This window comes from Fringilla coelebs, assembly GCF_963513975.1.
Source record: "Fringilla coelebs genome assembly, chromosome: Z".
Taxonomy (NCBI): domain Eukaryota; kingdom Metazoa; phylum Chordata; class Aves; order Passeriformes; family Fringillidae; genus Fringilla; species Fringilla coelebs.
In genome coordinates this window covers 31798113-31813091 of record NC_140031.1, presented here as the reverse complement: position 1 = coordinate 31813091, position 14979 = coordinate 31798113, and the positions used below count along the sequence as shown (strand labels likewise).

The 14979-nt window shown below is 38.5% G+C and overlaps 1 protein-coding gene across 5 annotated transcripts in view; it reads left to right on the top strand.

Moving 5' to 3' along the window:
- Positions 1 to 408: 408 nt before the first annotated feature.
- Positions 409 to 14979, top strand: part of NFIB (nuclear factor I B) — a 169740-nt gene continuing 155169 nt past the window's right edge. For all 5 annotated transcript variants that reach the window (XM_084225513.1, XM_084225512.1, XM_084225515.1 and 2 more), the window contains exons 1-2: positions 409 to 740; positions 6812 to 7343. In XM_084225513.1, coding sequence (XP_084081639.1) covers positions 711 to 740; positions 6812 to 7343 — 562 coding nt within the window. In that variant the 5' untranslated portion in view covers positions 409 to 710. The remainder of the gene's footprint in view (positions 741 to 6811; positions 7344 to 14979) is intronic.

Genomic DNA, 14979 nt, shown 5'->3' with positions numbered 1-14979 from the left:
GGGCGGGCGAGCAGAGGCTGCCGGAGGAACCCGCAGGCCGCACCGCCCGCTCTGCCCGCCCGAGCGCGCCCCCGCCTCGGCGCGCCCCCGCGGCACGGTCCCGACCGCCCGGCGAAGTTTCTCTTGCCATCGCTGTTCGGGAGCCTCTTGCTCCGCTCCGGGCTGTAACCTTGAACTTTCGAAAGCGTGGTGACAGTGTCGTGTTATTACGGCAGCACCACCAACTTCTGAAGAAAGAAAAAACACCGCACCCCCTCCCCCCCCCCCCCAAAAAAAAAAAAAAAAAGAAAAAAAAAAGAAAAAAAAAAGAAAAAAGGATTAAAAAAAAAAAAGCCAAACAAAAAAAAAATCCTCCCGCCCACCCCCCCCACTCCCCCCCCCGAGTCCTTCCCCCCCTCATCTGCAAAACAACCAGCAGCAGCAGCAGCAGCAGCAAAAGCAAGACTCCTGCGCCGCCGACTACAAGAGGGTTAAAAGTGTAGATTGGATTTCACCCCGGGAAATCTAGCACACGGAGTGAACTTGAATCTTTGGCTATTTAAGGAGGACTGGGGTTTGTTGTGAAGTTGTGGTGATCCAGAGCAGAGCCCCGTCCTGATTGATTTCATCTTCCTTGAGTCTCAGATGACTGTAAAATGAATAGATGAAATTATTCCTTTTTGAGGCTTTTCTTAGGGGCTCTCCGGGCAGCGTGTTCTCAAAGCGAAGTCATGATGTATTCTCCAATCTGTCTCACTCAGGTATAGACGCTTTTATTTAATTTATTTGTTAATTTATTTATTTTCACGTTTGTTGGGATTTAAAAAAAAAATCTTTATGTGTATGTGGGTTGTTAATGAGTCATTGCTAGTAGTTGTAACGGGTTAAAGCACAGTCGTAACTGTTTGTCAGATCCAAACTCCTCTCTCAGGAGGGAATATTAAGGAATAAACTGTACCACGCCATTGTTTTGGGGAGATCCATTCAAAGTGTCACCCGTAGACAAATACTGTTAATTGTTGGTGCATAAGAAGTCAAAGGTTAACAAACTGGAAATGAGCATAATTATGCTAAAAAACCTTGTTTGAGAAGTATTGATTTGATTGGAATCAAACGATTTGCACTCTTTTCAGCTCGCCTGTTTACACACAGCCTAATGAAAGGGTTTGAAAGGAAAAGTGCTTTTTTTGACAAAACACGACCACTGGCCGGTGCGAAGTAATCCTGTCTTATGCTTAATTAATAATATGCAGGCTGCCAACAATGAGGGAGATGTGAGCGGGGATGACCAAGCTGTGCAGTGTTTTATCGTTCGGTTATACAAGGGCGCGTCGTTTTCCCCCTCCCCGCTAAAGTGTGGTGCTGGCGGAGGAGCGTGCCCTCTCCCCAGCGCGGGGAAAGACCGACCCTTTTTTTACAGCCGCGCTTGCGGCCGCTTTTCGATCCCGAGCGGCGACCGTCACCGGGACGGCGGGAGGGGAGCGGCGGTCGGCGCGGTGCGGAGCGGGGCGGCGGTGCGGGGCACGGAGGGTGGGGGGCAGTCCGAGCTGGGGTCCGCGCCGCGGCAAAGCGCAGATTTTGAAACCTGAGGGGTTTCGGAAGCATGTTTGGGAAGTTCCCCGGGTGCCCCTGGAGCGTCCTCGGCCGGCGTACGGTATCGGCGAGCGAGCGCCGGGGCACCGGAGCCTTTTTCGGACGGTAAACCCTGTCTGCAAAGCCCGGGGATAGTTTTCAGCTTTCGTGAAAGTCTGTCTTAGGAGGATGTGATGTAAACTGATTAAGCGATAACTGCTTGCTCCTACATTGGTGCAACAAATAGCTAAAGAAGTAGAAAATGTGCGAAAGTAATGTCTGCTGCAAGGCTGCTACAGAGAGGCCAACGATGCACTTAGAGTTGCACCGTGAATAAATAAGTATGATTTAAGTTATTCCGCAGTTACAAACCATTGTAATTCGAAAGGACTAAAGTATTCATAAATTGTGATTGAAGATGGAAACAATGATAAGGCTTATTCAGTGATTGGACACAGTCCTGCAGTTTTTTGGCTGACACATTTTTTATTGTTTATATTTTGTTTGGCATCTAAGTGTGATTGACTTAGATATGGATATTTTCAGTAAGTAAATGTGAGCTGCAGTGGAAGAAAGCTGGAAAAAAGTGTTATTGAGATATTTCTTTTTCAAAAGAGAAGCATAGGAAGCATTTTGTGTAACAGAGACGCACATGCTTGCAGGTCCACACATAGAAATAACTACTTAGCATGCAATGTGTGGTTAGCAAAATTAAATCTGTGTAGGCTGTCCACCGTGTGAAATTATTGATTGGCAATAAGACCTCTGCATCAGAATATAAACCTGACAGTACAACTTAAGAAAGCAGTTTTTGCATTTGAGACACAGGTTTTCATAACCACCTCTTTTACAGCGGTAATTCATGATCTTGTTTCCTTCTCTAATGACTTTTTTGAAATTATGTTTTCTTTTTTGGACTCATTGATGTAATATATTTCCTCATTCTTTGCAAATTTGTGTTAAAATACTGCACTCAGGTGTATAAAAAAGTGCTGCATTGTACTTCTACTGCTATTAATCCAAGAAAGCAGTTCCTGGCTTTTGTGCATTGATACTTTCTCCATAATATTTTACAGTCATACTCTACCATGTGCCATGCAGGGACAGTTCCCATTTGGTGATACATACATGGAACACAGTTGCAGCAAATTGATTTATTTTGGAATCTTTTTCTACCTGCTTGGAATGATAAGAGAAGTTTATAAATTATTTTTTCTCTATATAAAATAAAAATTAAAATTACACCAGTAATGAGAACTTAAACCTTGTATTCTTTATTTGTTTAAGGTAAAAGATTGATTCATCTCACTTTGAGTAGCAACTGCATTAAAGCATTACTGCCACGATTGTTTTCTCTATTGTATTCTCTGTCTCTAGGACTCTTGCAATGCACATCGACTATGGTAGTATAGTGCAGAAGAAAATATTTTGGTAAAAGTAAACACAGAACACCTGTTTGGATGGAACTACTTATGAAAGGGGTAGTTCAGTTTGTGCTGAGACAGTGCTGAAGCACGTTTTAATAATAAGTCTAAAATACAAAGTACAGCTTTAAGACAAACCTTGTCGATTTGAGTGTTACAATAAAAGTTTGGTGGGTGAAAATAACTCAAAGTTGGAAGAAAACTTACCAAATGCAATTTAATTTTGCGAGCTCCCTTCCTCTCTTTCCCATATGCCTCTTTTTCTATGTTTTGGAATGACTGGAAACTGAATTTATCTGTCTTGCTGAGGCATGAATAGGATGCAGTTACTGCATGCCTTTTAGTGCTTGCTTTCTTGTGATATTTTTTGCCATGGTTTATTCTGTTACAGTCATCCAAAATCTCAGAAAATGTAGTATTTTATTTTGTGCCCATATGTTATTTCACTAAGCATGAGAAAATCCATACAGGGAAGTTGAGTTGATCAAGTTTTCTGATAAAATTACCAATTCTTCTGCCTGGTTTATTTATCGTAGAGTCCTCAATTTGAGCTTTCATGGGCTGATACGAAGTTTAAAAGTGAAAGATAGGAGAGGAGCACTGGCATATCCTCTTTATCTTTTCAATAAAGGAAAATTGGCCTACCTATTGTCATTAGATGACTACTATTTTTTCCTTTCTTTACAAGCAGCATAGATGTTGTATAGTAACTTCTATTTTAATTTAAATTGCCAGTGCACAATGGTTCACCTTTGATATGACATTTGAAAATCTTACCTTTATAAATCACTTCATTGCAAGAGCAACTGTGGCACATGAACAAGTGCCACTTAAAAACAAAAAATAATTCACTATTGTCTATATGAATATTAAGGAGGAAAAATAAAATCCTGTTGATATCTTTTTAGGAGATTTGGTGGAGAATGTGTGTGATTAATTGCAAATGTTCATTTAGGATCATTTTTATTGGCACTTCCCCATGTCAAGTAGTACTTTCATTTGAAAATACTCCAGATGCACAGTGAATGGCTCAAAAAATCTGATAAAATTTCTTTCAAACAGGATGTTCTTTGCTGTGTTTCTTCTCGACACTTTTCACCTATATGTATATCTTTAGGACTTAACAATACTGAGAAAGAAAAACCTGAATACCGTTTTTAAAAGTTGGAGTTTCTGGTGTGAATGTTTTTGTGGTTTTTTTCCTCCCTATTTTTGAAAAGGAAACATTCAACTACTACAGAGTGGAATTTAATCAGTGAAATTCTCTATAAAATTTTCATAGGTATAAAGTGCTATAGGTTATTATCGTTAATACTATATGCATTACCTCAAGGCATAGTCAATCTGAAATAATTTAATAATTTATGATGCTCTTCTTCAAAATTAAAACTAGATGTGCAATATTCTACTAGTGTAGAATATGTTTATGTTTATTTTATTGCCATTTTAAGTTATAAATGCCAAAGTCTGTTTAGATGTAGAAGAAATCATTGTATTGAGGCAAAAATTAATTTCTCCTAAAGCTCTTCAGCCACCTGCCTTCACCCCACCTTTAGGCCCAGCTGTTAGAATTTTCAAAATCTGTAGTGAATCTGTTTTATTTAGCCTAAAATGAATTGTGAGGACTTTACACAGTACGACTTAAAGTCGTTATGCTTCCACATAACGACTTTAAATAATTTAAAACATAATTTAAAAAAAAATCAATACTTCAAGTCAGATGACTTCTGCAGGAGAAAAAATAAACTTTCTTTAGTAGTTATAATTGAAAGGGAAAAAAGCATGGCATCAGAAAGCATATGAAGATAGGGAAGTCTTATCATGGGCTGTGGTTGCTCAGAGCAGTACTGCCTTCCCACACAAAGAACAGATTGTGGTTTAACTCTTTCCACGGCCTAGTTTTATGTGCCAGTATAGTAACAGAATTGTTCAAATCTCTGCTGGAAACTACTAATCAGTTTAATTGTTGCCTTTGTAGGTCTTTGTCAAGCATCATACTGTAATGAAATTGTTTATGTCCTGAAGTATCTTCCTATATTGCCTCTCTGTTCTTTTTTCCTCCCCCCCACCTTTGCTTAATTTATTTTTTTTCTATGAAGACAACATGATCATAGGTAAACTGTCTGTAACTTTTCTGATGTTTTCTGTTTGCTTTGAGGATGGTTAGAGAAGAGACGTAACTAGATCTAGTGGGTTTTGCAGCATTCAGGAAATTTTGAAGTTTGTTTGAAATTCAAAGATTTAAATATGGAATTCTTTGCCTGAAGGTTCTGCAATGGCAGTCTGCACTCTATAATTGAGACCATTAGTTATACTTTCATCATTTTTACCTAATGGAGTTAATCAGCCTATTGATTAAACATAATTCATTCCTTGTCTTGCAGCGTAACTAAAATAGTAGTTTGTTAATTGTATTCTTGAATATAATTGCATAAAAAAGGTTCAGTTTTAGTTTGATTGCACTGTGCCACTAAGTATGATGAGCAATCTGCGTGGTATTTAAAACTAAATATCCCTACACACAGGAAGAAAGATACCTCCCCTAAGGTCTCTCTTTCAACCCAAAATACAGTCATGTTTAATGAGCAGATTGCAGTGTTTTAAACAGCAGACTTGTTAATGGAAAATAAGTTTTTGGGGAAGGTCTATTTAGATATTAACATGGATGTGTAGGATGGTACTTTAAGCAGACAAATGAAATTAATTTAATTGCTATAGGATGTGCCTGTAGACAACAACTAAGCATTACCTCCTTAATGCAATCCATATTGCTGCTAGGCAGAAGATAAGAACTTGCAGGTGAAGCCAGACAACAGAAGGGGATATTTTGAAACTGTAAATAAATGGCATGGATTTCACAAAAGCAGCATTGGACCAGCGGTGGACTCATAATGTCTCTTTGCCACAGCATGTAGAAACACAAAGAATGCAAAGTTTGTGCCAAGTTGCCATTTTTCATTGTACACCTCAGATTGATTTTTAAGGGGTTTAGAATAATTGCCACACTCATGTGATCTGTTAGCAAATTAACTGACTCTGTGGGGCTTCAAAATTCACAGTGGAACTGCTGGAAGGGCATAAATGTAATTTTTGTTCTCACCTCCATAAAGTCTTAATTTTACACAGCTTGGGGGTGGTGGGAGGGAAGCGAGAAGAGCTGAAAGTACAGAAGCTTCTGTTCAGGATTTGTATATGACATGTGTCTTTTGCCTGCTTTTCCTTACTGTATACTGGTTTCTCTAGTTACCACCACTGGAATGGTGCTGTTTCAGTGCTGGAATGTTGGACGTTTGATAAGAAAATGGATCAAGTTTAATGGCGCATGCTCTTTGTGCCACCAGCAGTCTCTTGCTGGGAGCATGCTCCAAAAGCGGGAACTGTGTGGCATTACACTGAGCATGTATATGCTTTGTGTTTCTGTGCCACAGAGAAGAGAAATGAACTGTGGCATTTGCCTCAGCCTTCTGAACATTTCTGCTCAGATTTTTTAAAAGCGTGCAGTGTCCTCTTTGTGCAATGGTACTTTTCTTGATGTTATCTGTTCACTCAAATATTTAAATGTTAGGAATAAAACATCTTGGTAGCATCTCTTAAATTATGTTGTCTCTGCAACGTTGTGGGTTGAAGTGAGGGGAGGAGTACAAAATAAAATTTTCACGTAGTTCTTTCAAAGAATGAAATATGAAATTGGAAATTTTAAGTGTTTATTCTCTTCATCTCGTATTTCACGTAAAGATTTTCAGAAACGTTTCTTGATGCTGCTTTGGTATGAGAACTTGCTGACTTTGAGTTTTCTTGTTCTCTTCTTCTTTCTTTTCCTTCACTTCTTTCCACAGGATGAATTTCACCCGTTCATTGAGGCACTTCTTCCACATGTCCGTGCAATTGCCTATACTTGGTTCAATCTTCAGGCTCGAAAACGCAAGTACTTTAAAAAACATGAGAAACGAATGTCAAAGGATGAGGAAAGAGCAGTCAAGGATGAGCTACTTAGTGAAAAGCCTGAAATTAAACAGAAGTGGGCATCCAGGCTCCTGGCCAAGCTGCGCAAAGATATTCGCCAAGAGTTCCGGGAGGATTTTGTGCTCACAGTTACTGGGAAGAAGCACCCATGCTGTGTATTGTCCAATCCTGACCAGAAGGGCAAGATTAGGAGAATCGATTGCCTGCGACAGGCTGACAAAGTCTGGCGTCTGGATCTAGTCATGGTGATCCTGTTCAAAGGCATCCCCTTGGAAAGTACGGATGGAGAACGTCTCATGAAATCCCCACATTGCACAAATCCAGCACTTTGTGTCCAGCCACATCACATAACAGTATCAGTCAAGGAGCTTGATTTGTTTTTGGCATACTACGTGCAGGAGCAAGGTAGGAAGCAGACTGTCATGTTTCTATGTTAGTATGTCAGACTGACTCCAAGTAGCCCTGTTTTCCCTGTGGGCTGGCTTCCAGTGAAACATTGTTCTGTGGTCCATAGATGTAGTGTGGCTCCATATCCATTCGTAAATCAGCATATATACATACATTCTTAAACACAGACATTTTCCTGCAGACCTGTGTGGCATTCATATTTGACATGCGTGCCTCTTTCAAGAGTGAGAGAGACACATACCAAGGCAGTATTTTCATTCCACTGAAGGTGCCTTTTATTTTTTGTGAAAAAAGTAAAAGGCAATACATAGTTGTGACTTCAGAAAACATTCTTGTTTTCAAGTTGTGTTTTTAAAGAAAAAGAAAACAAAATCCCCTACCCAAGTACTATTAAGAACAGATGCAGGCATATGCAATTGCACAGTCACAATAAATACTACAAATATTTATTATTGTCTTTCTTGTTATAATTAATCAAGAAGTAATCCTTAAACTGATCATGATGAAGAGCAATTGTAGAATTTCTCATACCTATAAAACAAAGCTTGAAAGTACCTTAGCATGGCTGTATTTCATGTAAATGCCAAATAGAATCAGAATTGCAGCCTACAATATGCAACATTTTATTCATATTTTGCATCAGTAGCTCATTTTATCTATTTGAGCTTTAAAACAAAGATCCAGGTCGCAATATTTTGAGATTTTTTTATGAAGACTATATTTTCATGATCACACTCATATTCTCTTATTTGGCAGGTAATTCAAATATGGAAAATTGCAGGAGTTCTATGGAAAAGCTTCTTAAATTTAGTATTACAGAATGAAAGTAAAAACAGGGCTTCTGATAATCATGTGTCAGGGGAAAAACCTACTAGCCATCTTTCATATATTGGATATTCAATAACAATACCCATTGGCAGGTTCCCTAAAATTGTAAATGGCTGTGAGTAGATAAAGGTGTTGGGTTTTTTTTCTGTTTTTTTTTTTCTTCTTTCTCTGATAATAAGTCTTCTGAAATACTTTTTCTCTGTTAGGATCATTTTGGTTCTTTCTGACAATGATACTGTCTTCTAAGTGTCTTTGTAATGCTGGCTGATCAGCAGTAATAATGCATTTCTTTTTTAATCACAGATCTCAAGTAGGGAAAGTTCAACCATCTGCAGATGGTGGGCCATTTCACAACTTGGCCTGGTAGTAGGTAGAAATGGCCTGCAGAAGGGCAGATGGCAGGCTGTTATCTGATGCTTGGTAAATAACTATGGGATTTAACTGGAAAACAAATTGAATTGATTTTGTAAGTTACAAAAAAGTAAAATTGCATGGCTTCATTTGGTGTATACTGATTTTTTAAGAGGAGAACTAAGCAATGAAACATACTTGTTTTAAGAAACTGTCTTTTAGCATTTACCCACGCAAGCGAAGAACTGTTTATGTGAATGTATATATTATTTGTTATGAAAAATTATAATGCAATCCCCCCCCACCCCCTCACGCCTGCACCCCCCCTAGTATTTTTTGGGGTTTTTGTCTCTCCACAGCAGTCGACACATTCAGGTATTTCACAGTGACTTTAAGTAGCTGCGGAGTCTGGTAAATCTGATCCCAAATACTGTAGGAAGAAAGATTTCTTTGACAACATTAAACAAAATAGCTTAATTACAAGTAATTTTTACCTTTAAACTCCTTTTGTAGAAAAAAAAATCAAATTATATTATGAATGCATATAGCATAAGTCATAACTTACTGCTTAATTCTATGGATTTACCTGTCTCTAAAAGTCAAAACTACAAAGGGAGGCAAAACAATTTAAGTACCTCTTGAGCCCAAGAAACTGGGGTCAGAGTACTCTTAACATACTGTTGACTTATAAGTTGTTGAAAGGCAGTAACTTGAAGTGGGAGAAGGAATAGCAGGGCATAGCTGATTTTGTTGATTTAAATGTATTGAGAATTTAAGTTTATTTAAAACACTTTTGTCTAATTGGAAATGAGGAAGTTGAGCATGCTGTAGTACTATAACTTTCAAAGTTACACAATGCTACTTTGAGAATATACTGAAAGTGAAGCTGGCTAATTTCTATTTCCAAGTCACTCTTAGAAGACCCTTTTGTTTACCGCTAACTGCATGTCTTTTGTATTTTGTTGCTTTACTGAAAGTCTTCCCTTAACATCTGTTGGCTCTCTTCTTGAAGAAGTCATATCGTCTATGTAATTTTTTTTCCATTTTATCAAACTTTGACTCTCTATATTCATTGAAAGCAGGTTAATTGTGGCACTTTTTAGTGTACTTGATGAAGAGTGCCAGTGTCTGTGAAAGATATGCATGAAGTCAACCAAAATGTTGCATTATATATGTGGCGTTTTGCTTTTTATTTATCTATCAGAACATATAAATGCCTAATAGCACCATGTAAAAACTAAGCGGAAGCATAAAAATAATTAAATCGCTGAACAAAATATGAAGAAGGAATTAGCACACAAAATGAAAAAAGGGGCCAATAGGTTGCTTTTTTTGTTGCATTAAAATAGAAGATTAGGAAAAAAAAGAGGAAGGATAGTTTGAGTGCCAGTGATGGTTGCCAGTGGCACCAGGATTGGCATCAGACCTTCTTTGTTTAGCCTAGGATGTCTGTGATTTGTTGGTTGGCATCCGCATTGCAGTGCAGAGTAATGTTACAATATATTGACAATTTCCAGATCTAGAAGTGTCAATAATGTTTTCAGTTCTTAACAAAAAGAGTTTCTACTTCCATGTCTGCCTTGAAAGAAGAAATAAGGACTGATCTGTGAAGTTCTGTCATTGATGAACTTCATCAGATGCTACTTTTTGCTCATCTCAAAATTCAGCATCTTTTTCCCCCTCTATTCACTTTCTGCTATCCTCTTAAATGAAAGAAAAAAAAGAAAAAAAGAGGAGTGACGTAGGTTGCAATACTGCTCCTTTGACTGAAAAGGAGGAAGAAAATGGGAAGCATACACTGTGATCAATGTTTAACATTAAAATAACATTAAAATAATTATTTATCACAACATGCTTCTACGGGGCTCTGCTTGTTGTGTGTATCTGGGGCGTGCGTGCGTCCCGCACAGATCGTTTATAAAACCCAAACTTGAAAATGGTGTGAACATTGTTCCTATTGACAGAATTGTCCTTTTCTTTTTTTTTTGCCCTGCCAGCATCTGAGAGTGTCTATCACTTAGTATGAAATGCATTTCAGCCCATAAAATCATTTGACGGTATTTAATTCAGCGCAGCGCTTATGCTGCGTTCCCGTTGCTACAAGAACCGCCATTTTGTTTGTCGAGTGCCAGGAGAGGGGAAAAAAAGGCAGACAATGTGCTTGATGCCAATAATGGTTGCCAGTGGCACCGAGGTTGGCATCAGACCCTCTTTGTCTAGTTGCTGAATGCCTTTGATTCGTTGGTTGGCATCCGCATTGCAGTGGGCACATTGGAAAGTTTTTGACAATCAGTGAATGAAAGCTGCAGTACTTGTTTGCTGCAACAGAACCAAGATAATATAAATCTTTCCTTCAGATGGATGTTTTACTTATTCTTACAGTGACTAATTAAAAAAAAAGCTAGAAATTCTCTTTTTCTTTTGTAAAACATTAAATATCTATAGCAATGTGCCTTGTCTGCAGAATTCTGAATTCCCTCATCATTTCCACTATGTTTTTTGCAGCATGAATAAAACGCAAACTTGAGGTTAGGTAATTCAGCATATACTGAATGAAACATAGTACTCCTTAGGAGTTTGAGAGTTTAAAGAACTGAAGCAGTGCTACATGTAAATATTAATATTTTAAAGTGTTTTTAGTGCATGTGTCTCAGGGTACATTTCTCTGATCAGTCATGTTACTGTTTACACTCTCCTTTGTCCTTATGTAAGGGTGATATAATTGGGGGAGCCCACGTTCCCAGCTGCTAATAAACTCTGGAGTCAAAGGAGGAGAGGCTCTTTTAAACTATCTAGGGAGAGGGGAAGAAAATAGATGCAGATGTCCTTAGTCCCGTAGTGTTCAGGCACTCTTCGTTTTTAAACTTCTTACGCCATCAATATGCTACCACAGCTCCAGCTGTGCAACTTTGTTACCAGGAAATTGGCAAAAAGAATAAATCATTTCTGCTGGAAGTTTCCTAGATAGTTAACATTAATATTGGTTTCCGGTTAACTGCTATTATCTCGTTAATTAATAAGAAGGATTAGCAGCTCTACCCAAAGGGCTGCGCAGAAGGAAGCCTGGCCTATGTGAGTCCCTGAGTTGCTAGACTGTGTCCTGTCTCTTGAGGATTGGAGGGGGGGTGCTGGGCCAGGGAAAAAAATGGAAAAAAAGCGAGAGGAAGATGAGAGAAGTGCGAGGGCAGTGGCTGGCCAAGGGGAGGATTTTGTGCGCAGGGCTCTCTTGCTGAGCTGTCCCTGTGCTGGGGGGTTGGCGGTGCCCTGCGGAGCCGCAGGTGCCGTGCCCCGCTGGGGGGGCGTGGGAGGGGGCGCGGGCACGCCCGGCGTGGCGCCCACGCTCCCGAAGAGCGCGCCTGCGGATAACCTCAGCATCGAGCCGAAAGGCTTCTGCCCTTAGCTTAATGCCAGCAAACTGGCAACCCCCAGCCAAGCGGGGATATCGCTTTCCCAGTTCAGACGGGCCTGGCAACACGTGTGTGCCTTGTCTTACTTGGAAAACCTGCCCTCTTCCAGAAGGAATTGTAATTCTTTTTTTAACGAGATATGTCTGAATTGCAGGAGTGGGTTGGTTTATCCATGGCTTAATCTTTCTCAAAGCTTCTTGAATTTTGTGAATTTATGTCTATAGGGAGCTCAGATTTTGAGAAGTTTGCATAGTTGTTTCACGTTACATTTGAGTTTTCATTCTGTAAGTAGAGAAAATTTATTGTGTGGTCATTCTGTTAATATTTCAAAATGATAATAAAATTGTTTTGGTTAGTTTGCTGTGACTACATGAATTTTCCACTTAAAATCACACTCAAAATAGTGTTTTAAACAATTCCTGGTTAAGTCATTTTATGGTCATATGCCTAAATACCACGCCACCCAGACGGATTTTGGATGAGGGTTCATATTTTTGTGAGCACTGATATTCCCGCACAGAATTAATCAAAAAGCAATTGGCTTAGATGAATCAAACATTTGCTGATTGTTTCTACTTCGTTTAACCTTAATTATTTGCCTCCTTCTGCATACTTTACCTGGGAACACACAGTAGAATATTTTACCTGTTTTGCAGAAGGATATATCAAAGTGCAAGGTGATTTGCTGGGAGTTTACACAGCAAATGATGAGTTACAGCAGGAACAGCAGGAAATAGAGCTTATTACTGCCTGTACCTACAGGCTTCTATATGCTCCAGGACCTTGTTTCTTGCACAGTGAAATGGCATGCGATCCCTTGCTCTAAATCTCAGTTTTGAATCAGAAAGCCAGTACAGAACCTGAAGTACAAATTTATATTTTGTCTGCTGTAGTACGAGAAGAGCTTTTAGTAGTTTAAAAATCTCATAGGGAATAATAAACCTTTTTAAAACTGAATTGCTCTGGACAATTCCAGTCTGTTGAGGCGTGAAGAGAACACAATTAAAAAAAACCTTTTTTGTGTCAACTGAAAAAGACACTGAATTATTTTCTAGTTTTCTAATGTAAAATTTGGGTAACTATTTTGTTGTTGATTGTCTCTATTGTACTGAAAATTATAGGCAAGAAAGACATTTGCCATTAGGAAATGGAGGTTAATTAAGTCTATATATGGATGTAATAATATTTTTGATTTATTATTACAGTTACTTTGTTTATGAAGATGTAGGATACTGAAACATTTTGAAAGGCCACTTAGCAATTTTCATTTTTTCAAAACATTGATGTGTGAACTAGCATTCAGATAGTAGGTCTGCAGAATTCAAAATGTTTCATTTTTTCCTTTTAATTTAAAAAAGCTTTCTTTAGAGCAGGAATGTGGGTCATATGACAGGTTCATGAAAAAGAAAAGGGAATTTTCATCACTCTTTAGTATTTCTGTAGACAGAAATTAAATTTATGTGCATTTCAGGAAGGAACATTTACTTCATTCTGATTTTTCTTACCTGACACACTAAGAGGAGTAATTTTCACAGGGTTAATAACATCAATTGTATTTAAGATAAAAGAAACTTAAGTTTAAATAAATTCTGTTCTTGAAAACGTAGAGGTCAGTGTTAATTAATGAATGACATTTAGTTAAAAACAAGAAATGATAATGTAAAGAATGGAAAATGAATCAGAAAATTCTTGCAGTTGTGGTAGTTTCAGACAGAATACTGTGAACAAAAAGGATTGTTCTAAACTATATACAAGACCACTCATTAATAAAGAAAATACCTCAATTTAAAGGAGGATTTTATGTTTTAAATTTGTTAAGTTTTCATGCATATTTGAACTCACTGTAACTATGAAAAATTCATTAAAATAATTAAATGCTAAATGCCACTACAGGTTGGATTTTAAAGTGAATTGCATGAGGTTGCTGTCAAGTCCACTTCTTTATCTAGCTTTCTTTTTTTCCCCTGTGTTTCCTCCTGCTCCTCCTTCCTGCTGCTAGTGTAGTAGCATAGTCATGTCAAGGACAGGTGGCCCTCTGAAATGGTGGTCCACAATGCCAAACACTGTAACTCAAGAGGTTTCCTGAAAGTGTTACTTTCCAATCTCAGCAGCAAGGTGAAATGTTTCTTTGATGTAATTGCTGGGATAGTCTTAAAATCAAGTTAAATGGCTATCTTAACTGAATGGGGTTGCTCTTTCCATTGTGGGGTGAAGAAGAATGCTCCTTATGAGGAGCTGCTTTACAGATACTAAGTGAATGGGAAAAGGGAAGAAAGTCTCTGATACTATTCAGTTTGTTTGACAGATGTCAAACAAGATGTCATTCATTATAGAGAGGTTTCATGATGTTACTCTGTATCTCTTTATAGTTTTTGTAATTTTAAACTCTGGTGGAATTTTTAGAAGGTTTTGCTAAAACCGTGGCTCAGGGCATTGAAACCTGGATTAGAAGAGGTTTGAAAGTCTCAGAAGCTAGTAAAAGAGAAGTAAATCTCAGATTATTAGCTTTGTCTTAGAGAACGCAGAGTTCATTTTGGTGTGTCTGTTGTACTCTCTTGTAGCAGTGAGCTGTGTGTGAACGTGGAAGCATTCTTCTAGCACAGTTGCTTACATTTCCCCCCCACCATCTTTTTATTGACAAAAAGATTACTTGTGCTCTCCTCACCAGGTCTTCTCTGAGTGGGATTCTTTTCTTTTCTGAAGTATATTGTGCTTTTTAAATTTTAAATAAATATATTTCCTTAGGTGTTTCTTGAGGACATCAACATTAGAATATGACTTTTATTCTAGTCCGCCTGCCCCTCCCTGCCCCTGCATCCCATCCCATCCCATCCTGTCTCATCCCCACCCCCAAAAAGAGTGGTGGGAGATGGGCACTTTGGACTTGGTGTTGGGGGGGCATTTTCAGAAAGGGCTGATAGTCTAAAGTCTGTTCATCAATCACAGTGTTTTGAATGTTTTTAGATTGCCTGAGGACCAGAGTTTTTGCCTTCATGCCCCATGACTCTTGTGTATGTTCCACTTTATACAGGACCCCGCTTCAAGTC